General features: G+C 46.2%; 1 protein-coding gene across 1 annotated transcript in view; it reads right to left on the bottom strand.

Moving 5' to 3' along the window:
* Positions 1–3,913: 3,913 nt before the first annotated feature.
* FTO (FTO alpha-ketoglutarate dependent dioxygenase) overlaps positions 3,914–24,577 on the bottom strand; it is a 422,003-nt gene continuing 401,339 nt past the window's right edge. Inside the window, exon 9 of the mRNA XM_043898487.1 lies at positions 3,914–6,304. Within this exon, the coding sequence (XP_043754422.1) occupies positions 6,151–6,304 (154 nt within the window). The 3' untranslated portion in view covers positions 3,914–6,150. The remainder of the gene's footprint in view (positions 6,305–24,577) is intronic.

Here is a 24,577-nt window from a genome sequence, read left to right as displayed (position 1 = left end):
CGTAGAATGGCCTTCACCTTTTGGTCCCAATCTGTGGGGCACAGTGCTGTCCTGAGCCAGCACTTCCCATCCCTCAGCAGGAAGCCACAGCACTTTACCAGATTAAAAACAACGGGAAAACCCACATGCTAGAAGCATTTATTTGTATTGGTGCCATGTTTAGTCAGTGGCTTTTGTAAAATTGATGAATTTTGTCTAAAGGCAAGTGCAGACAGGCAAACAGATCTGTATCTGCTGTTATCCATTTAGCTTGACACACATGTGCAGCGGAACTATTTTACCTCAGTTCTTTCAGGACTGATGAAAAGAAAATGCAAGCAAAAGTCACGAACTGCATCATTGGAAAAGAATCACTGGATCTAATGCTGGGAGTTAATTAATGCTTCCTTCCCCTGGCAAGAGACGGACCCTGGTACTTAAGACATTCAGAGTCAATAAACAATTGTTGAACACAGATCATCCATTAAAAGGTGATGGCGAGAATTTTTAAAGCAGATCTAAAATTGCAAGGGGGTGACCTAATCCCGTTGTAGTAATGGGGAGTACGAGGGAATCATTTTTCAGAGCATCTCATTTATAAAAAGGTCCACACCATCTGCCGAGAGAAAAAAAAAAGTGGAAGCTGGGAGAGGAAAATGGGATAGAATGGGAGGGTAACATATTGTTCTGGTACTAAGAAGGAGACACAGTGTGAACCACCACGGTGACAGGACAGTTAACCAGCTAGGCGTTATAGAAACAAAGACTGGATCACAGGGAGGTCAAGGGATTTGCCCCAGTCATGAAGCTACAACTGTTATCACAAGAAATCGGGATCGTAATTATTAGAGCCGGCATGCCACCGAAGACCCAGCCCGGGCTGGAGGCATGCTGCGTGCCCATCAACATCTTCATCTTCACGCCAGCCTCAGGTGGTAGATATACTATGACTGTTCCCATTTTGCAGATAAGAAAACAAAGGTTTGAAAGGGAGGCTAGCCTTAGGATCACACACAGAACCAGGACTCTGCAACCAAAAGACTCTCCTGACATCCAGGAATCAGAAGATTCTGAAAATCTGATCCACAGTGACCGGATACAGAGCAGGGGTATTGAGAGGACTGGTGTGCAGTCGTGGGAAGAGGATTTGGGGGCTCCCTGTGATCCAGTCTTTGTTTCTATAACGCCTAGCTGGTTGGGCTATCCTGTCAGCACAATGGTTCACGCTGTATCTCCTACTTAGTTCCAGAACAATATGTTACCATCACATTTGATACCTGGACAATAGGCTTCCCAGGTGCAAAGTGGTAAAGAACCTGCCTGACAATGCAAGAGATTCAAGAGACTTGGGTTTAATCCCTGGGTTGGGAAGATCCCCTGGAGGAGGGCATGGCAACCCACTCCAGTATTCTTGCCTGGAAAATCCCATGGACAGAGGAGCCTGGCGGGCTACAGTCCATGCGGTTGCGAAGAGTCAGACACGACCGTGACTGCACAACAATAACTTGGATAATATTAATAGACTGTGTTGCCATGACAGGTTATGGGGAGAAAGGAAGGGGATGGGCTGAAGGATGGGGGGTCAGCCCTGTTCCGGAGTCAGGCTGGGGTGAGGCTGCAGCACAAGGTCTGGGGGTGCTCACCCATTCTCCTTGTTAATGAGGGACTCAGGTAATCGAGAGAGCCAGGTGTACCCCTTTTCCTGATAATGCCTACAACCAGTCCCCCAGATGCAGCAGCAGCCACGGGAGCCCTGGGCATCGTGCAGGAAGTCATCCCTGGCTGCCCGCTCCTTCCTCCCCCTCCCCGGCGTCTCCCCTTCCTCACCCCAGCCTCTTAAAGCTGCCCGGCTCTCCCTGCAGCCGCAATCATTACAACACTCCTGGGCCTTCCCTCCCCCTTTATGGTTGTCAAATTGATTTCACCACTGCCATACCTATGGCTCCCAATGAAACTTAATTAAAAATACCATTTAATCACAAAGTAACAAAGGCAAACTGGATAAACGGTATTACCACTTCAGCGCATTTTAATCCGCACTGCTCCTCGGTCCTTCTCAATCTGTTTGGATCAGAATTGCCTTTTCAAATAAGAACCCCCTCCCCACCCCTACCCCCGCACCCCGTCTTCCATGGGCTTGCCTCTGACAGATCTCCAAAATAAACAGTATTTAGCATGGCATAGATCCAAATGTATGCAATTTGCCCAGTGGTTAAAATCAGCCTTAACTAGATCAGGGAAGAAAAAAAAATGTTGCTTTCAAAAATACTTTCCCTTGAAATACACACCAAAAAACTACTGAATGTGGTGTGTCCATTTAATAGGGTGATGGAATCTCATTTCTAGCATCCCTCGGTTCGGTTAGTGATGGATTTGGAAGCTTATTACTAAACTTGTGTCACAAGACATGCCACGACCACCCCCCTCACCCCTCTCTTCTCTCTAGTGAACTCCCCTGAGCAGAGGCTGTCTGTGAAAGCAGGGCGCAGGGGGCGGGGTGGACACAAAGTTGTGGGCGCTGCGGGGAGGGAAGCAACAGGAGAACGGGGTGCCGCCTCACGCTCTTGGAGGAGCTGGCAGGACATCTTCCCCACCTGGCCGCAGGAATCGGGAAATTCAAGCCGTGCCTTCAGACTGAGACCCTTCGGAATCCAGAGATCAACCAGGCAATGATTGGAAGCGTGAGACTCTCACACCAATGACCCCCACCCTCTGGCACAGAGCCTTCCGCATTTCTCGGGCACTTGACAATCACATTCAAACGCTGGTCCCATCTCCTTCCCACCTGCATCTTCTTCCCTCCTTCGCCTTGTTTCTCGGCTTCAGCCATCATGGTGCTTTTTCTTCCTTGATCTTCCCACTCCAAGCACCTTCCAGCCTCGGGGCCTTCGTACCTGCTGTCCCCTTTCCTGGGAAGCTCTTCCCCCATCACCCCCTTTCCTGGACTTCCTAAGCCAAGCCATCCTTCCTCAGTCCCCTGCTATGCTCTGTCCCCTTGCCTTATGGGTTTCCATCCTGGTGTTGAAAATGATTGGAAACCATTGTGTTGTTTATTTGCAGGCTGACTGTGTTTCCCCACTATATAGTTAAGTTCCTATTGGGGTCACCACATCCCCTGATCGAGCCTGGGGGTCGGTACACGGGAACCCTTGGAAAGCAGGGACCTCCTTGGATGCCCAGGGCTCACTACACCCCTGAGGTGCAGTAGGTGGTCAAGAAACGTCTGTGGGAAGGGAAAGTCAGTAGCATCTTAGCAGAAAGGGACCTATCTCTTCAGATAACTTCCTGATGATAGTTGGGATGGGGGATGGGGAAGCCTTCCAGGTAGCAGTGAGGACCGCGGACTAAAGGTGGTCCCGGGGCAAAGCTTCCTCCCCACCCCCACTACCCACATGGCCCATGTCCCCAGAAGAGTCCTTCAGTAGTTCACAGGGGAGGAGCAGGAACTGAGTTGACTGTCAGATTAGCACCCCCAGCCATCCCTTTTTTTTTTAATCATCTCTTGCCCTTCTCCCTTCTACCTGTCTGAAACCTACCCTACCCTTCTCCGAGAGCAAGCACAGGTAATTCTCAAACACGCTGAGCTCAAGCTCATTGAAAGCCACCACTTCTGAGAAAACATGATCTCACCTTTTGGATTCACTCCTGGAAGTGGTTTGGAGAAGGCAATGGCAACCCACTCCGGTGGGTTCTCTTGCCTGGAGAATCCCAGGGACGGAAGAGCCTGGTAGGCTGCTGTCTGTGGGGTCGCACAGAGCCGGACACGACTGAAGCGACTTAGCAGCAGCAGCTGGAAGTGGTTTCTCCAACACTGGCTGTTTCCCCACCTGAAAGACCCTGAGCACACTCTTCACTTGCTACCCCACCCCCCTGGGCCCAGGAAGCATGCTCACCTGCACCTGTGAAAGGAGAAATAGAGCAGGCACTCTCTTGATTTCTTATCTCATCCTTTCAATATTTTTTATTGTTTATGCATGTTTTATGAGGTACATGGCATATTAGCACAAGCAGTCCACAACAATAGCCGGATAGTAATACACATATATTGGGGTAAGCACACAACATTATTATTTATTTCTACTCTAGGGGTGCAAGCAAGCAGGTGTTGATGTGAAGGGGTAAAGATGGTCAGGTTCACAGAAAATGATAACAGGGAGCGACAGGGGCCATGGAGGGTTCATGCCCCACCTAAGAGGATGCTACCTAGCTCTCTGCCACATCAGGATGGAGGTCGCTGGATCTCTGAATTTTAAAGAGGATGCACACATCTTTATGTTATATGAAATCTTCCATTTTTAAATACTGGCTCCTCATGAACTATGATAAGGAACAAACATTCTGGGGGGTGAAATAAAACACGAGGCTATGTGGTCCCGAGGCTGCCCTGCACACTCTGCCTCCATGATTTCATCTTTCCCGCAACCATAAGAGGGAGCACTTTATCTTTTACTGATGAGGAGACTGAGGCTTAAGGGCATCGGGGAACTCATCTAAAGATTTGAAGAGTCTCAAGATGGTGAAACCCCGCCTGCCTTGTGTGACGTGTCTCTCTGAGGTTAACTCCGTAGAAACGAGCCCATGCCTTGAACCACTGAGATTCTGATGGTGGGAGAGTTTGGTTCTCAGGGTACCTCTGAATGGGTAAAAAAGCTCTTTGGCTTCCCAAATACTGCAGATGACAAGAGAAGGCAACAGGCTGGGGAGAGGGGCTGACTAGTCTCGTGATTTCTGGGGCCGTCATAGGGTGAGAGCCAGGCCCGAAAGGGAGAGGTGGGTTCACAGCATCATGAGACAAACTGGCACCAAGATTGAGAAAGGGAGGGGAAAATGCCTACAGCAGGTCAGCTTACTGATATATAATATTTTACTAATATTTACTGTGTGTTTAACTACGTACCAGAGATTGTTCTAAATCTGTAGCTAGGTTATTTCATTTCTTCTTCACCTTGGGAATCGGTTTGCCTGTAGTATCCCCATTATACAGATGAGGAAACCGAGGCACAGTCACATATCAAAGATCACAAGCCAGTGGGCATTTGCATCCAGACACTCAAAAACCAAAGCCCAAGTTCTAACCTCTTTCTCATCTCTCTGGTGCTCCAGCATTATCAGGATGGGGCACTAAGATTCTTCAAGCCTCAATTCTAGCATTATGTGTGAAGAGGGGAATTAAAGGAAAACAAATATGTAGTGTGTTGATTAAATCCAAGAAGCAATGTAAATAGAGTTTTGTCTCTTTCATTAGCTCAGGGGAACTTCCTAAAGACAGGATGTCAGTTTTATTTTAATCTTCAACACTGCTCCATTCCTGTGTGCAGAGTACAGAGCTCACAACCTTGGCTGTTTTAGAGAAGGGAAAGAGACTACTTTCCAACGAGGCATTGCTCTCTTCATTTATTCTGCCAGTGGGGAGAGCAGCTACAGAGAACTGGAAGCCAGACTCTCCTGCTCTCAAACTTTTGACAGAAGTACTATCTAGAAGGGCTTTCTACAATGATGAAAACGTTCTATGTCCAATACAGTAGTCTCTAGCCACACCTGGGCTATTAAGCACTTGAAATGTGGCTCGTGCAACTGAAGAACTGAATTTTTAATTACAATTAAAATGGAATTTAAACGGTAGAAGCCCCATCTACCTAGTGGCTACCATACTGAACCACAGAGCCTCTGAAGGGTATAGTGAGAAAATGGGCTAAACGTCTCTAAGTTCAGTCTTCTCCTCCATGACTTGAGAGATCCCCTGTAGAGACTTTGCAAAGGCTTGGGAAAGAGGAAAGGTTAGGTTCTACCAAAGGTGGGCTCACCCTGGTTGCTTCCCAGGCCTCAGGAGTGGAAGGGCTTGCATTAAAAATCCAAGTGGGGAATAGTTTTGTTTTGTTTTGTTTTTGGGGGGCGGGGGGGATAGTACATTTTTTTTTTTTGTATTTTTCATTTAATACCAAATCACTATAACACTGTGTCATTTTCAAACATTTTAATCTTCATGGGTTCCGCTCCCTACTTGTTCCCAACTGGAAATAATCTCCAAGGCCAATCTCTACCATCTCAACAGTTTCTACAATGTCAAGGCCAAGTCTACCCCATACTGCCCTTGCCTAAGCCCATGACAGGGTTGGAGAAGAGGAATTGAAAATAGCCTTTCCTCCTCCATCTGAGAACTGTGCTCTGTCTTTAGGGCCTGGTTTCCAGAAGCAGACCTCTGAGTTCAGAAACGATCTCTGTGAGGTCAAATGGCAGAGGCATCGAAGGATCACCCTTTTCCCAATACGGCCGGCATTCTGGCTTCTGATCAGCAGGCAAAGTTCGGGCAATTCGAGACTGGCACCTGGAAAGGTAAGAATAGGCAGTTAATTCCCAGAAAGAAATGACTGCAAGACCCATGCTCAGGCAACTTGGGGCAACCCTGGCAATCCGCTGTGATGGATGGGTGGTGATGAGGAGGAAGGAAAGACGAGTTTGGGAGGCAGAAAGCAGGTGTGTTTACAAGAAGGAAGAACTGTTCTTGATGAGGCTGGAACTTTTTTATTTCAATTCCCAGATTTGTATTATCTCTCAAGGCTTTGTAGAAGCCAATCATGGGGAGAAATTCAGTTACTCTGCCTTTAAAATGGTGAATTATTTTTTCATTATCTCGACTGTTATTTAAAGTGTGTGATTAAGCCATTATCAGATTTAAATGTTTGTGGGATTTCCATGTATTACTAGATTACTGGGAAAGATTAAATTGAATTTACTGCATTAAAACATCCAAGAATAGATTAAACAATATTACAGACTGGGATTGACTTCGGAGATCCTGGAGATTTACAAGTGTCCCAGCTTGCTGTGCTTGGAAAAAGGCACTCCAAGGAGAGACCGATTTATAAGGATATATGCAAATAGAGGTTAATAATCATTTCCACTGATGAATAGGTGGGGAAAACTTCCACAAAATTAAATTAAGAGGCTAGCAAGAGTGACTCCCTAAGGAAAACACTTAAATCACGGTTTTTATTAAATGGATTATTCATCAATAGTAGAGAAATTAATTATCATATGCAACTAAATTATAGCCTGGGAGGAAAAAAGTTGGGGCCACATTGTCACACCTTGGCAGGCAGCTACCTCTCCAAGAGACCAGCTTACTGGAAATTGGTCTGGGAAAACTCGGTGGCTTTGGCTTTATGTATCCGAGAAATGAGGATCAAAGAGAAGAAAACACAGATTGCAATAAGAAATGAACAATTTCTCTATTCTCGGGACAGTGCGTGCCCCTAAAAAGAATTATTCTTGAGTACATCTGCCTGGTCCTCTCCCACGCCACCCCCACCTTCTCGGCCTTATCCTCTAAATCAATTCAAAAAGTGGCCCTCCGCATCCATCATGTGCCTTCCGTGATCACTATGAAGAGATCAAAGAATGGACCATCCCGACCCTATTTCCAAGCCTTGACGGTCGAGAAGGGTCCTAACTAAAAGACATCTTCTCCTCTGGGGAATTATTAATGGTGAGGGGATCCCCATGGGAAAACATGCTTCAACTTTACACCTATTTTCTCGGGTGGTTAATTGCTCCACCGGCATGCTGTGCACTCAATCCGTCGTACATTACACATAACATTCCAATATATCTTCGGCTCTCCGCATCGGGCCCTGATAATAGCGTCTGTTAACATGCGCTAAGTACTATTATGTAGCACATCACTTCATAAATAATAAGATTAGCTGACCTCAGGGCCCCAAGAAGAGTAATGTGTTTAAATGTTCTCATTATTTATTTAAAACAAGAATTAAAGCAACAGAAGCTGCTTTTGACAATCCTCTTAGCATAAATATTAAACTGTTTGCACTGATAAGCCCACATAGCACTGAAGAACAGAGGCACGTTCTACAGACTACTTAATAATAATAGGTGTTTGAGACGCTGCCGCTCACTTCAGTTCTAGAGATATAGTCTCTAAATCACATGAAAGGGATGGGGGGGAAATTAATATTCAAGGGAAGCTGCGACTAATTACAAAGGAACTCTGTGAAGCTTTTTAAATTGCGCTGTCTCTCGGCCTCGGAATCAGAGAGTAAGGCTCAATTTACCAGAGAGGGAGAGTTATTCCAAATTGAGCACTTCCATCTCACGGCAGGGAAATGATCTCTGCACACGTTATCCTGGTTGGCAGATTAAAGGGCTATGATAAGTGCTGATCCATCTCGGCTAGTGTAAGGTTTGTCCAAAGTCAATAGAGATGCTTTTTCACCTGTCAAATGGGTTTGGCCCCCTCATTTTGAGAAAGTGTTAGAAATATGAACACCTGCTGCAGAAGTTTGCTGACACCATATTGCACAAGTCCACAAGCCCATCCAGTTTTCTTCTGAGTGAAGTTGCTCTGATTTTCTACTATTGTTCTTCTGATGGAAGGGCTGACTGACGTGGGGACTACCTCCTTCTCATGCTGGCCCTGAAAGGCTAGGAGCTGGGTATACCCACTGCCTCCCTCTGGACTAGAGACAGAACCCCTTGCTGGGGCTCTTCAGGGCCTTAATTCAGATCTTTCAGGATCACTTTATTTTTTTTATATATATATTCATTTATTCATTTATTTGGCTGTGTTGGGTCTTGGTTGCAGCACTCAAGATCTTCACTGCATCATGTGGGATATTTCATTGCAGGGCAAGGACCCTCTAGTTGTGGCCCACGGGCTCCAGCAGTTTAGAGTTCATTAATTTAGGGTTTAGTTGCTCCGAGGCACGTGGGATCTTAGTTCCCTGACCAGAGAACAAACCTGCATCCTCTGCACTGGGAGTGCAGAGTCTTAACCACTGGACCACCAGGAAGTCCCCTCAAGAGCACTTTAATGATCTTCCTTTAGGGACTTCCCTGGTGGCCTAGTGGCTCAGACTGTGTGCTCTCCATGCAGGGGACCCAAGTTCGACCCTTGGTCGGGGAACTAGATTCCACATGCCACACTAAGAGTTTGCAAGCTGCAAAACAAAACCAAAACTCTTCCTTTAATGCTCAGCGCTCCTTGCCACTTTGTCAATGATCATGACTGGGCTCCGCAGAGGGCTTGCTGTTGAGGTCATGTATCCACCTACGAGAAAGGACAGTCAGCCCCGACTCAAATCATACCATCCGCTTCAACACCATGCCAGACAGTGGGACTGAAAAAGAAAGGCTTGAGAATGACTTGAAGGCATATCTTCCTGTACTATGCTTAGTCGCTCAGTTGCATTCGACTCTGTGACCCCATGGACTGTGGCCCACCAGCCTCCTCTGTCCACGGGGATTCTCCAGGCAAGAATACTGAAGTGGGTTGCCATGCCCTCCTTCAGGCTATCTTCCCGACCCAGAGATTGAAGCCATGTCTCCCCATTTCAGGTAGATTCTTTACCGTCTGAGCCACCAGGGAAGCCCAAGAATACTGGAGCCAGTAGCCTATCCCTTCTCCAGGGGATCTTCCCAACCTAGGAATTGAACCAGGATCTCCGGCATTGCGGGCGGATTCTTTACCAGCTGAGTTACCAGGGAAGCTCCTGCTCAAACCACGCATTCAGTCTCTCTTCCATCCTAATTTCCTAAGATGGGGAAGCACAGTGGTGAAGGTATCCTCTGGACATGGGGCGTTGCTGCTTCCCTGGGGCCTGACATCTTGAGTATCCTAAACTCACCAAACCTCAGTTTATCATTTGTCTCATGAGAATAATGATGATGACAATGATAGTACCTTACGTATGGGCTTGTTGTGAAAGTTATAGGGATTAACGCATGTGAAGTACTTAGCACACCGCCTGGCACATTATACTAAATACTACCGTCACTATTGTTATTTCTCCTACCAGTAGTGAACTGGTGTCTCCAGTGACGACAGGAGATGCCAACGAGGGGGCTGCCTGTTCCTCCTCTGACTGTCCCCTCCCTTCAACAAACTGAGTGGGGTGGCCTCTGGATTGGCTCTTTGTGGGGGAAACTGGAGAGCCAGAGCGACTCTTTCTGGCTTGAATCAGATGAAGCCTGAGGCTGAATACTAGCACAATGTGACATTCCAGGATGCCAAGGCTTATGTATGCAAGCTGCTGCAACTCTCCAGTGAGAGGCTAAACTACTCAGACTCAGAAAAGACTTAGCGGTTGCTCCTAGAGACCCAGAATTCTTAATGGGCACTCTTGTTGGACTACTTCAGTGGCAGTTGTTTCAGACTGACTTGGCATTTCCAGGAAATGAAGTTGGATGGTTTCTCAGCGTGCAAACTCTGTGGTTCTTGCAAAATCAAGGGGCCCTGAGTTCTCTTAAGCAATGATTTAGGAATCCTGACAGTGGTGGACACTGGCTGTCTTGTGTCTATTCCCATCTTTGCCACAAAGAAGACTCTAATTTTCCTATGGGGAATTTGTCCCATCTCTATGCTTGGCCACGTGGTTTGAGTGGAATTCGTTCCATCTCTTATAGACAGAGGAGAGAAGCCAAGTAGTAAGAAACTCAGCTAAACAGCAAAAAACTCAGCTAAACAGTAAGAAACTTACAGTTTCCCCTTTCCACCTTGTACTCTCTTCTCCCATCCTTAGGGAAAAAAATCCCTCCTTTGAATGCTTTGGGTTAACAAATAAACTTTGATCTACTTAGAAAAGAAAGAAAGTGATGTCACTCAGTTGTGTCCAACTCTTTGCAACCCCGTGGACTGTAGCCCACCAGGCTCCTCCATCCAAGGGCTTTTTCAGGCAAGAATACTGGAGTGGGTTTCCATTTCCTTCTCCAGCAGATCTTCCTGACCTGGGTCTCCTGCAAACCATCTGAGTCACCAGGAAGTCTTGGTAGCTTTCACTTTCACTTAGAAAACCCTGCTCCTTTTATGGAGCATTGCCAGGGGAGCAGAGGAAAATGACATATACTTCATCTTGCTCCCTCCGAAAATCACATTATTTCAATTCAAAGGACTCTATAAGCCACCCTCAAAACTCCCGCTACTGAGGAAGGGTTCTCCCTGAATGACCTAGTGACGTAACAGGAAGCAGCTGAAAGGTGTCATGCTGGCCGGTCTGTGAGCCGACTGTCCAGAGGTCCCACCTCGTCTCCGTCCACAGGTGTAACTCATGCAGGGCCCCACTGCTCGCTGATTTCCCCCAGGGCTACACTTCCATCTGGATCATCAGGACGGCAGCTACATTAGGGAGCACTGGTCGCCATGCTGAAATTAACCACTTTAGCTAAAGTGTGTGTTAATTATGGGTATGCAAGCAGTCAATAAAAGGTTAATGCAAGAGTCAGAGGATAAATTTCTTGCCTTATTGCATCACTTCACAGACTAAATGACTAACATTATACTTTGTGTTTTTAATCAATAGGTTTTACAGTAATGTGCTGGCCATTGATTTTAAGAAAACATGTACGGTCTTCCTCTTCGTCCTTAAATTTTGTGACAAATAAAGAAGGACAGGTAACATTTCCATTAAGTATGCTTGATGAAATGACAAAAAAGATTTCAGGAGAAATGGTTCCTGCTAAAAGATGGGCTGGGATAAAGCAATCATAAAAAAAAAAAAAAAAGAAGAAGTACCAGAAACTAGAACTTGATGGATTAAATATTACCAAGCACAGGCCTTGAGGGGACAAGGAAAACAAACTCCTAAGAGAATTCTTTAATGTGAAAGAAGAGAGTAACTCCTGATAAAGTAAGTACATTCTGTATATTGTTTGAGCATCCTGAAGAATCCTAACACGCAGCACTGATGTGCTCAGTTTTCACAATAATCTGAGAGAGGAAGAGGCTGGTATTTGAACCATGTTTCACAAGAGGGCTGCCTCACCCAAGGTTAATTCAATGGCATGTGGGAGAGCAGGGGATGGGCAGACCTTGGACATCTGGTAGGCTGCCCTTTCTACCATGTTCCATCTTTCTCATGGATTCCCATTTGGACCAAAATGGGCCCTATCCCCTGACTCCTTGGCTATTCTCGCCAAATTTAGATATTCAGGAGATTCCAAACCATTTCAGGGGAACGAAAGGAGCAAAATGTTTTCGTCATGTTTCTACAACAATAATTACAGCAAATGAGCTGATAAAACTTTCTTCTTTTCATTCCAATGACTTTGAGGTTGTCATAGCATAAGTATCTTTTGACTACAGATGTAAAAGATACACCTTCATCTTTTGACAGAGTTTTTTTTTGGCCATGCTCTGTGGCATGTGGGATCTTAGTTCCCCAAGCAGGATCGAACCCATGCCCCCTGTGGTGGGAGTGTGCAGTCTTTACCACTGGGCCATCAGAAAAGTCCCACACCTTTATCTTTTAAGAGTCTAAACTACTTCTAATTATACAGTTATCCCCAGGTACAGACAGTCATCCCCAGGTATATAGAGTCATCCCTCAGTATTTTGGGGGAATTGATTCCAGAATCCCCTGCTTGGGTACCAAAATCCATGGATGCTCATATCGCTTTCAGCGGGCCCTCCATATCCTTGGGTTATGCATCCACCAATACAGAGGTCTGACTGTATATTTATTTTTTTAAAAATCCACGTATCAGGGGACCTTCTTAGTTCAAATCTATTCAGGGGTCAACTGTATTCCTGGGGTGATCCTGAAAAATTTCTTGACCTCTTAGTTTCCTCAACTGCTATGTGAAGTCCATGTTTTGCTGCTTCACTGGACTATGTGAAGATAAAAATTAAACAATGTATATAAAAGTCCATTAAAATATGTAGGCTACTGCACAAATGTTGAATTACACCTCCATAGTCAGTTCCAACTTCTCAGGTGGCTCAGCGGTAAAGAATCTGCCTGCCAAGAAGGAGACACAGGTTTGATCCCTGCGTTGGGAAGATCCCCTGGAGAATGAAATGACAACCCACTCCAGTATTCTCGCCTGGCAAATCCCATGGACAGAGGAGCCTAGCATGCTACAGTCCATGGGGTCGCAAAAGAGTTGGACATGACCTAGCGACTAAACAGCAATAACAGCCCTTTCCAACGAGACACAAGTTCTATTTTTAAAACACAGCTCAGGCAACATTGGCTGGGAGGCCTGTAATACTTCAAAATGTGTGGGGGAAAAATGAATAAACTATGTGCATCCAGACAATGAAATATAATGTAGCCGTTAAAAAGAAAGCACTAAAAAAAAGCCAGTGTGAAAGACATCACTCTTCTAAAGACTAGAACAATTTAGACCCACAGCTTCATCAGAAAATACCCAAGGACTAAAAAAAAGTGCACTCTCCTCCAAGTCAGAGTTTTTTCCTGGAATTTTCATTCATGCTGAGGAGTTGACTGTCCTTCTGATTCACATCAAACAGAAGCCTTTTTCAGGATATCAGCCACATCAGAATACATTCATTCCCTCAAACAGTGTCAACCAGCACCGAGGTTTAAGAGGCTTCACTCAAGTAGAAAATCCTGACGTGTCACATCAAATCGATTAATACATTTAACCTGCAAAACCCAACTGCCAGGACCAGCGTGAACAGTGTGGAAAATAACAATGTAAAGGAGTAAAACAGTTTCTTCAATGGCGTCTATGCTTTGGATGGAGCTCGGACCAATATGAGACTATGAATGCTCTCTGCTCTTAGTCTCCCCAGGCCCAGAAGAATAGAAACATCTCGCCAGGCAGAGTAATTCCAGTGTTTAAAGAAAAGCAGTACTTTATGTGTAGGCTTCCTTGGTGGCTCAGTGGCAAAGAATCCGCCTGCAAGGCGGAAGATGCGGGTTCAATCCTTGGGTCAGGAAGATCCCCTGGGGAAGGAAATGGCAACCCACTCCTGTATTCTTGCCTGGAGAATCCCATGGACAGGAGCCTGGAGGGCTACAGTCCATGGGGTGGTGCAGAGTCAGACACGATCTAGTGAGTAAACAACAACAACTCTGATCCTATACTGTTCTCTCATCGGGAGGGGAAGGGAATAACCCAAGCAAAGCCCAGCTGCTGTAAATATTACAGCTGTTTTCCACATTTGTTTGGAACTCAACATTTTCTATGTAAACAGTGGTTCTCATAGTTCCTAATTCTTCTCCTCAACACCAGTATTACCTATAATTTCTCTGAAATGTAATATTAATATATTAGGTAGCCCGGTAACCATAAATAGCAGGGTGTCAGAGTTCCAACTTGGGAGTCAAGAAGAAATTGCCTTTGACCAGGGTTTCCGGTCCACCTGGTGTATGGACCCAGGACTTCGTCCCACTCTGGATCACTGAAAGAGCCCCTGTGACCTGTGGCAGAGGCTCCGCCAAAGAGGAGAAGCACTGGGGTGAGGGATACGGTGCTCAGATAGTACCTCCAAGAGGTAAGAGATGAAAAGGCAAGGTCCCAAGACCTCTTGCTGGTATAAAAATCAGGGATACTTTTTGGCAATGGAATGGCTTACTGAGCCATTTAACAAGCCTTAAAGGCATCTCTGTTCTTTCTTTCAGGGCCCAGGAGGATTTTGTGTTTCCCTTCTACGGTACAATGCTGCCTCCCCTAGGGTTTTCTCCCAACCCACGTGATTATACTGTGTAATCCTGCCATCTCCTTACCCTCTGCCCTTACGAGTTTTTCGGAGGTTCTGTTGCTATGGGAGATCCTGTAAAGAAATTCTATTTCATGCCACTGCTTCCCTGATGACATCTCTCAGACCAAATGAATAGTAATAATAGTAATAGAGACAGTAAACATAGCCAATCATATACACTGGGCTTCCCTTGTGGCTCAGCTGGTAAAGAAACCGCCTGCAATGCGGGAGACCTGGGTTCAGTCCCCGGGTCGGGAAGATCCCTTGGAGAAAGGAATGGCTACCCACTCCAGTATTCTGGCCTGGAGAACTCCATGGACTGTATAGTCCATGGGGTCGCAAAGAGTCAGACACGATTGAGTGACTAACACACACACACAGTCATACACACTAAGTGTCAGGCACTGTGAAAAGTGAAAGTGAGAGTTGCTCAGTCGTGTCCGACTCTTCGTGACCCCATGGACTATACAGTCCATGGAATTCTCCAGGGCAGAATACTGGAGTGGGTAGCCTTTCCCTTCTCCAAGGGATCTTCCCGACCCAGGGATCGAACCCAGGTCTCCCGCATTGCAGGCGGTTTCTTTACCAGCTGAGTCACAAGGGAAGCCCAAACACTGTATAAGTCTTCTTATTAAATGTATGTCCTCAAACAGGAGTGGAGGTACAGAAGATTAACTAAAACTTGTCCAAGATTTCACAGCTCAAGAAAGGACTGAGGTGGGATTTGGCAAAATTGTCTGATTCTTAATCTCCAGCTCTTTGTAATATTCCAAAATACAGATATTGAAAGAATCATTTTGGATTCTGGTTAAAAACAGTTTTCCGAAGGCACCTAGCCCCAAGCTAGACTTCCTAGAGGAAGGTCCTGTCCATGTGAATTTCTGCATGTGACTCTTCAGACTATGCCAGTCTGCGAAAACACACACCATCTTAACCTGCCACAAAGGACCACAAAATGCTGAAGGTCATATGTGGTGGGGGGACATAAGGGTTGCTTTGGGTCCGTGGAGAACTCACATTAAATTCATCTCCATTTCAGAGGATACTAGACTGAGCATCGGTTCCTGAAGACCTGCAACTTGGCCCCCTGAGCAGGCAACTGGTGACTTCTCAGGGTCCAACGCAGAGAACAGGCCTCCTGGACTCCTTCCCCTTACTTCAGGGACTCTGGCAGGTCCGTGGAACCACTTAATATGTGAGACTGCTTGGCCCACCACTGGGGTGTAAGCCCAGGAGGCGGAGGGTAGAAAACAATTTTATCCCCAGCTTCATTTGTCGGCTTGTCAGTTACATAATGAGAGTGATGAATGGGCTACCTTGACAGCAGAACGTTTAGGAGCTGCTGACCTTTGATCTCTGGTCACATGATAGGGTCATCTGAAACTGGCATGACCTCTACCTGGCTGAGGGAAACAATATAAAGGTCAAATCGGCTGGACGATTATATGGATCAGGTCTGAGGCAGCTTGGTTAGGAGTTTTAAGAGAGGCCGGGTTGGGTTCCCCAGCACACAAAGCTATGGAACCACTGCACGACTGTGCTCAACAAAAGATATACAATTTCAAAGCGGTCTAGAGTAACTTTCCTTGCAAGGGAATAGAATGAATTCATTATTTTTAAAGGGCAACAATGAAAACAAACACTTTGGAAGAAAATATATTCTGCCAGTGATTCTGCCATTGGGAGGGAAAGCATACGGCCCTATGACTTAATGAGTGATATTAATGCTATACCTGCAACACGGCAGAAGGTCCGATTTGAGGCAATTACTGGAACACAATCCCCACGGGGTAGTATCAAACCCTCCTTTCAGCCATCGAATACAGTCTCTCCTCCATCCTCTGTCAGCACCGAACCCCACAAAGGGCCATGATTGATAAAAGATAACCCTTTCCAAATTTCATGACTTCCCCCATTGCCTGAAACTTAAGTAAAGTCTGCATGGGACAGTCTCAAACTTCAGAAAGCTCCCAGAATAACTTACGATCAGAAATTCAAGGCAGCTGTGATTTTTCAGATGCACTGTAACATTTTTAAAAAATGTTTCTTCTTGCAAACCTGAAGATTTTTGCTTTTTGACTATTCGGTTAAATTCCATTTACTCAGAATCAGATAATAGCCATGACAGAGATAACGAATATAGTTATGAAAATGAAAGCTAAGGGGCCAAAGCCATCGATTTTCAGGGTCTAGAAACTTCATAACCCATGGAAGAAGCAGACATTACAGAGGAATCTGGTTACATCAAGAGCTTGTTTCCTACAAAGGATTTTCCCCTGCAAAGTCAAAGACCGACAGACAGACGGCCACTGCCGCATAACCTGCTCATACTCTTGAGAGATGAGCAAAGCAAAGGACAATGGCTTACAGCATAAAAGGCCAGCTGTTCTGACTTTGGAATGCTCATTTGAGTTGTAAGCTGTGAAATAAATTTGAGTTGATGGTTCTCCCATCTGCTCACCTGTCAGTCTCTTTCCACTGGGCTGCTGTTTTTAGAAATACTTGCGAGTAACCTGCTTAATTGGTTTTTGGAGGCCGAGAAGCATCTCCCAAGTTTATTTTAACCTTATACCGAACGTGAGGCTAACTGGGCCTTTGTTCCTCTTCTCTCCTTTAAGAACATTTGTTAATAGGTCAAGAGCACTTACACAGAAAACTCAGTGGAGCCCCAAACCAACAGTGGGGCAGGGGAAGGCAGTCCAAATGTGGAATGAGAAAATGGCAGGCTGAAACAGAATGCCAATTAATCAGGGATATCACATGGACAGAGGAGCCTGGCGGGCTAGAGTCCATGGGGTCACAAAGTGTCAGATATGACTGAGTGACTCACACACACACATCCCAGTCTTTTGATGAATCTATGCTCCACACCCATTTAAGAGCTGAGTCCTGGTGCTTCCTGGTGGTCCAGTGGTTAAAGATTTGGCCTTCCAATGCAGAGGGTGTGGGTTCTATTCTTGGTTGGGGAGCTAAGATCCCTCATGCCTTATACCCCAAAAAATAAAACTATAAGACAGGAGCAAAACAAATTCAATAAAGAATTAAAAAATAAAAATAAAACAAAAACTGAGTCCAAGTCAAAATTCTTACAATGGTCCTCAAGTCCCTACATGACCTACCCCTTGCCCACCCCTACTCCTGGCCTCTCCTTCCACCTGTCCCATTATTCACTTTGATCCAGTCCTACTGGCTTATTTGCTCTTCCTTAATCAGGCAAAGAACACTCTCAGGTATTTGAATCTGCTGTTTCTTCAGCTTTGAAAACTCTTTCCTTAAAATATCCCTGTGGGTCATTCCCCTGTTCCTTCAGGTCATTGATTAAACATAATCCAATGATCAAGGCGTTCCCAGATTGCCCTACGGAAAACAGCAGCACCTCCCCTTCCTCTGTATCCAACCCCCTGCTCCCCACTCCCCGTCTTCTTTTCCTGCCCCATTTTATGCTCCACAACACTTGATACCGTGTGTGTGTGTGTGTGTGTGTGTGTGTGTGTAAGCTCCCCGAAGGCAGGAATTTCTGTTTTACTCTTTGCTATATCCCCCGAGCCTAGAGCACAGTTTGGCACATTGTAGCCACAATAAATGGGCTTTCCCAGGCAGCGCAGTGGTAAACAATCCACCTGCTAATGCAGGAGATGCAAGAGACGCAGGTTTGATTCCTAGGTTGGGAAGAGACCCTGGAGGATGAAATGGCAGCCATTTATAATAAATGGGGTGGGATGCACACATGATGGAAAGCAACTTGCATCATGGGAACTTCCAACTGTACAAAGATGAACTCATCTCTCTGTGATAGCACCCATTTTATGATGATGACAGTAAAAGTACAAGGCACAATCAGAGAAGGAATAATGATAATATCTTATTACCCACGGATAAGGGGGATGAGAGGAAAAAATATTGGTCTGGAAATTTAAGACCTAGCTCTACCACTAACCTATCCGGAGACTGGGGGCAAAACCCTGACTTTCTGGCCACTGGTACTCAGATCTGGAAAATGAAGGGCTGGGTTAGACAATCTCTAAGGTTCTTCCCATCTTTAAAAAAATTGGGATTTTATATAAAAATATATTTAACAATATTTATTTTATTTATTTATTTTTGGTGGTGGCAGGTCTTAGTTGCAGCATGCAGGATCTTTGTTGTGGCACGTGGACTTCTCTGGAATTGCGGCTCTTGGGCTCAGCAGTTGCAGCATGTGGGATCTTAGACTCAAACCTGTGTCCCCTGCATTGGAAGGCGGATTCTCAACCACTGGAGTACCAGGGAAGTCCGTCCCTATATATAAATACTATGGTTTACCTCCACATACCTTATCTCAAGTGACCCTCACTACTCGGATAGGAAATAATCTCCCAGTTGGGGAGATTGGGATGTGGAGGCCTTGCTCTAGTTCACATGGCTGTAAATCATGTAGCTGGGACTCAAATTTAGGTTATTTGCTAGTTCAGCACTTTTCTAGGAAACCTCACGTCTTCTGGTGGAATTGGAAGTACTACCAGTCATTGTTACTCTGATTCAGAAACTATTTTTGCCGGCAAATTCTCATTCCCTCGAGGTAACACATGTGTATCACAGACCCCACTGGACACTGTTCTATTCTAGCCCAAGAATCCACGGATTCTCTAAGCTGCCATTTCAAGATTAGAGATAATAAACAGCTCCCTCCACCTATGGGTGTTTTATGACAGGAATAAAACTATATTTCAGTGGAGCTCTTCAGCAGAAGGGCAAGAAGTCTAGGCAACTGTAGCATCAAGCTTGCTATAATAACAAGGCCCCAAACTCCAAAGATGTCAGCAATGTCCTCATCTTAAAGCCAAAGCAAATCTGCGTTTTATACCCCTAGGAACCGAATGATGTTTCTACAGCTAATGTTTAGAAATTAAAATTGCTTTTACCCACATAAAAAGCTATGCTCCTGGGTTCAGTGATCAAAAAGGAGGAAAACTCAGTAAACTATAATGGGAAAGAATTCAAAAGCATAGATGTGTATATATATATATATATATATATATATATATATACATATACATATATATATATATGCTGTTGTTTAGTCACTCGGGCATGTCTGACTGTAGCCACCAGACTCCTCTGTCTATGGGATTTTCCAGGCAAGTGGGTAGTCTTTCCCTTCTCCAGGGGATCTTCCCAACCCAGGGACTGAACCTAAGTCTCCTACGTCTTCTGAATTGGTAGGCAGATTCTTCATCACCGAGCCACCCGGGAATCCTTATACATATATGTATATATAACTGAATCACTTTGCTGTACACATAAAACTAATAAAATATTGTAAATCAACTATACTTCAATTTAAAAAAAGGATGACAACTCAGTGTGGCTTACCAAGTGCCTGCCTACTGACCTACTGATCAAGATGGGATTGGGGCAGCAGGGGTTTGGTTAGTGCTCTGTGTGTGTGCCTGAGTTCATTCATTCATTCAACAAATATTTACTAGGTACAAGGATCTAGTGGACAAGGAAATGGCAACCCACTCCAGTATTCTTGCCTGGAAAATTCCATGGACAGAGGAGCCTGGTGGGCTACAGTCCATGGGGTCTCAAGAGTCAGACACGACTAATTTTCACTTCACAAGGATCTAGAGATACAGTAATGAACGAGACAAAGTTCCAGGTCTCATGGAGGTAACTATTCTACTGAAAGAAGACAGAATAAGCACATGTATTAGTTATAAGGGGCTTCCCAGGTGGCTCAGTGGTAAAGAATCCACCTGCCAAGCAGGACACACAGGAGATGCTGGTTCAATCCCTGACTTGGGAAGATCTCCTGGAGAAGGAAATGGCAACCCAGTCCAGTATTTTTACCTGGAAAGTCCCATGGATAGAGGAGTCTGGAGGGCTACAGTCCATGGGGTTGCAAAGAGTCAGACCTGACTGAGCGACTCGACAACGGCAATATTAGTTATAAACTGCATCTAGCTGCCAGCAAGAGGGATTAGAAGTTAACAGTGTGGCTGAAGAAGAGGGAAGCTTGTTTTTTCTTTTTCATGGAAGGTCTCATGGCAGCAATCCACAGACACCCAGGACTCGGGCTGCTCCATCTACCTTTCTGCTCTGCCATTCCTAGCTGACGGCTGCCCTCTTTGAACTCAGCTGAAGGTCCAGGTGCTCTGGCCACTGTATCTGGTATCCCAGGCAGGAGCAGGAAGGAGAGAGGGGTGAAATACACCCTTACCACCTCTATCTAAGGAAGACAGCCAACCAACCTCCACCTCTAGCTCACAGACTAGAACTCAGCCCCTGGGCTACAGAAGAGGCTGGGAAGTGCTGGGTTTTAACTGGATGTGCTACCTTCTTTCCTCCATCAATACTGGGATTCTACAAACTTATGGTTGCCAGGGAGGAAGGAATAGCTAGGGACTTCAGGATCGACACGTACACACTGGTATATTTTAAATGGTTAACCAACAAAGGCCTACTCTATAGCACAGGGAAGTCTGCTCAATGTCATGTGGCAGCCTGGATGGGAGGGGAGTTTGGGGGAGAATGGATACATGTATACTATATGTATGGCTGAGTCCCTGTGCTGTCCTCCTGAATCTATTACAACATAGGTAACTGGCTATACTCCAATATAAAATTAAAAGTTGGTTTTTTTTTTGTTTTTTTTTTTAACCTGGGATTCTATACTCAGGAGCAAGGAAAGAAAGGGGACAGGATGAGAAGCTAGTATTCTCTGCCACACGAAGTCAGTGAATAGACATTAAGAAAACTTTCTTCTTTAGGAACTGGGTGGTCATTTCATGAGAGGAAACTTCGACGCTCAACGTACTCGTGGTGTTGAGTTGATGAAGTGAAATATTCTTCTTAAATCTCTTTCCTGGCCTGATGGGCCCTCCCCCCAGGCTGGCTGAGAGGGAGGGGGCAGCACTGAACCTGACCATCCCCATCACTTTGACGCTTTGTTCCCGTTTGCGCTGGAAGAGAAAAGCAGAGCCTCGCTGTATTCCAGAGTTCACTGCAAGTGTATCTTTCGAACGCGACTCACATCCAATTTTCGTTTTTCTCTTCCTTCCAGGGGGCTGTGGATTCAGGCTGAGGAAGAAGGGTAATCTTAGATGCTGGGAGCCACAGACGACTAAGCAGGGCTCTGAGTCAGTGCGGGGATTCCCTCTAAAATGACTGGGTTTGAAAGCAGTGTTTCTTTTTTTTTTTTAATTGCACTTCAATAGAAAGCGGACCAAATTCTGAAATCCTCCAAGCAGAAGCCTCTGCTGGGCTGCCGGCATCGCCACCCATGGACAAAAGCCCGTGGGCGCCTCGGCGAGGAAGGAAGAGTTGCCCAGAGACTGCCTTAGGGGCTGCGCGTGGCCTCCAAACTGCAGGTTAACGGGGCGGGTTGATTCATTAATCATCACAGCCACCGGGTTCCCATCCGAGCATCTCCACGGAGCAAGCAGGCAGAGAGACCGGCCATTATCTATTTATTACTTACAGCCTTGTAGGGTCTCGCCTTGCGCAGGCTGGTGCAAAGCCTTCTACTCCGCGGCTTTGAAAGCTTGGGTCTGCAGTTCCCTCACTGTTTGGGGTGGTGGTGGGGGAACGTGTTCTCCCCACATGGGTGTTGGCTAGTGGGGTGACCTTGGCAAGGGCGCTAAGACAGCATTTTCTCATCTGTCAAGGCGAGACAGCCACCAAGCCCCGGAGTCTCGCCTGGTAAATACTCACACCTGGGCCAAGTACCGGCCACCTCATCTCCGAGCCCCCTTGGCTCCGGAAGAAGGCTTTTTTCCACCGGGGAAAAATGAATGAGGCCGCGTCCTTGCCTGCTGCCAGTGAGAGATGTGGGTGGAGGCGGGGGTGGAAGACCAGAGCATCTCTTTGCAGGAAAGACATCCTTGGGCCCTCGCCGTGAATCCCAGGCGCTTTCTCATTTGCCAAAATCCAGAAGGTCACAGGGAATCAAAGGACGACTCTGCCTGTGCAGAATGTCATTATAGAGGAGGCTGGGAACGAGAGGCCTGTTACAAGTCACCTCTCCGGCTCCCGCGAACAGGCCGATTAATGGAGAGGTTCGGCTCCTGACTGAGCGCAACAGGAGCGGGGTCAGCGGGGAATGGGCCAGGGCGCGGCGGTGAGTCAGGCCGGCACTGCGAGGGCCTGATTAGCGGCTGTCACCTCCTGCCCCCGTGCCTGGCCTGCCAGCGAGCCAGGCGTCTCAGCCGACTGCTAAGTTAGAATTTTACACTTTTTGGAAGAACGGTTCTGCAGTTGAGACCACCTGGGAGTTGGCACAGACTACCCGACTGAGGGCCATTATGCTTTCTCCGCATCTCCCCCCAGCTGCTAGGGGAGCCCGAGTGAGATGGAAGGAGCGTGCTGTTCCTAATTTAAATTGCTCTTTCTAGCTGGAGATGGACTGGCCCAGGTCCTAGTGCCCAACAGCACCCACTAGTAAGTTACAAGGCTGGGGTCATCTGTGTAATTGTCATTGGCAGGTGGCCGGCCCACGTGGCAGGGAGCACAGGTTTTAGGACAGCCTCCTCACTGCAAACAGGTCTTGCTCTGGCCTCTAATCCATGCCAGAAAGTGTACCATTCATTCATTCTTTTTCCCCCCAGTGTACAGAGAAAAAAAGGAAAGGCATTTAAAAACGCAACTGATTCTAAGGAGATGATTTTAAGTCACCTCTTGGACTGATCACGTTGTTTCCTTGATGGAGCAGAGGGACATGTGAACTCCGCTTTCCCTGGGGTGTGAGGAAGGGGGATTCTCTGGAGCCCGATTTTACCTCCGTAACAGTTTCACCCAGGGCTGACCACGTGAGCAGCCTTCTGGGAGAAATCCGTCCAGGAGGCCAGCAAATACAGACTAGCAGCAATTTAATTGGTTCCAAGTTAATGTCCTTTTCCACTTGGTCTCGTGTAAGCACCTGGGAGTTATGGCCACTAACTTAAAATGATTTATAAAGTTCTGTCCCAGGAGAAGGTCTCTGGACAGGCAGCCAGTGAGGCTCTGAATTATGCCTCCATAGTGGGTAGAGCATGAGGATAAAGGAACAGGCTCGGCTGTAAAGAATCTCTCGGAAAAGGGAGGGGAGTCTCATGTTTCAGCGAGGTAATTTTTGACAGTCGTGGCTCTTTTAGATTTCGGATTTGACACAACCTCTATTCTCGGGAGCTCCTCTTAGCTTATATCCTTCTCAGTTGGAGGCTGAGGTTAACAGACTTGCTCAGCTCATCTGTGGCAGAGCTGGGCTTCCCTGATGGCTCAGATGGTAAAGAATCTGCTTGCAATGCCGGAGAGCTGGTTCCATCCCTGGGTCAGGAAGATCTGGAGAAGGGAATGGCTACCCACTCCATCCACTCCAGTATTCTTGTTGGAGAATCCCATGGACAGAGGAGCCTGGCAGGCTGCAGTCCGGGAGGGTTGCAAAGAGTCAGACACAACTGAGCGACTAACACTTTTCACTTTAGGAGACTAAGGATCTGGTCTGAGCATCCAGTTCACCATGGGTTTGTAGGCTTCTTCTCTTTTAAAGGTATAGGTGTAAGAGCTGACATTATTTGAGGGTCTGTGTTGCGCCTCATCAGCATTCTAAACGCTTTATTCATGTAATCCTAATCACCCTATGATGTTCTGATTTTGTTTTCAAGTATCTACTTATTTATATATTTATTTATTTGTGTGCCAGGTCTTGGCTGCAGCACTCAGGATCTTCAGCCTTCACTGCAGCACGTGGAATCCTTAGTTGTGCCATGTGAGATCTGGCTCCCTGATCAGGGATCGAACTTGGGCCCCCTGCACTGGGAACTCGGAGTCTTAGCCACTGGTGCTTAGCCACAGGACCAGGCTAGTCCTGAGGTTATGATTTTTATCCCCAGCTTACAGATGGGAACACTGAGGCACTGAGTGGTGACGTCATTTGCCCAAAGTCACAGAGATTATAACTGATGTGACCAAGATATGAGCCCAGGTGATCTGGCCCCAGAGCCATACTCCAAACTACCCTATCATGTTATTGAAACAGTGCGCATCCACAGTTTTAAATCTAATGATATGGAGTCCCCTGTTCTAATCCATCTCAGCCTGGATTTGTTTCCAACAGTGGTTACCTGGTGTATCTCACACCAGTATGCACCACACTCCTATTCCTTGAGCCTTCAACTT

The sequence above is a fragment of the Cervus elaphus genome, chromosome 4 (assembly GCF_910594005.1).
Source record: "Cervus elaphus chromosome 4, mCerEla1.1, whole genome shotgun sequence".
NCBI lineage: Eukaryota > Metazoa > Chordata > Mammalia > Artiodactyla > Cervidae > Cervus > Cervus elaphus.
Note: the sequence above shows the minus strand (reverse complement) of the source record. Positions and strands in the feature narration are given on the sequence as shown.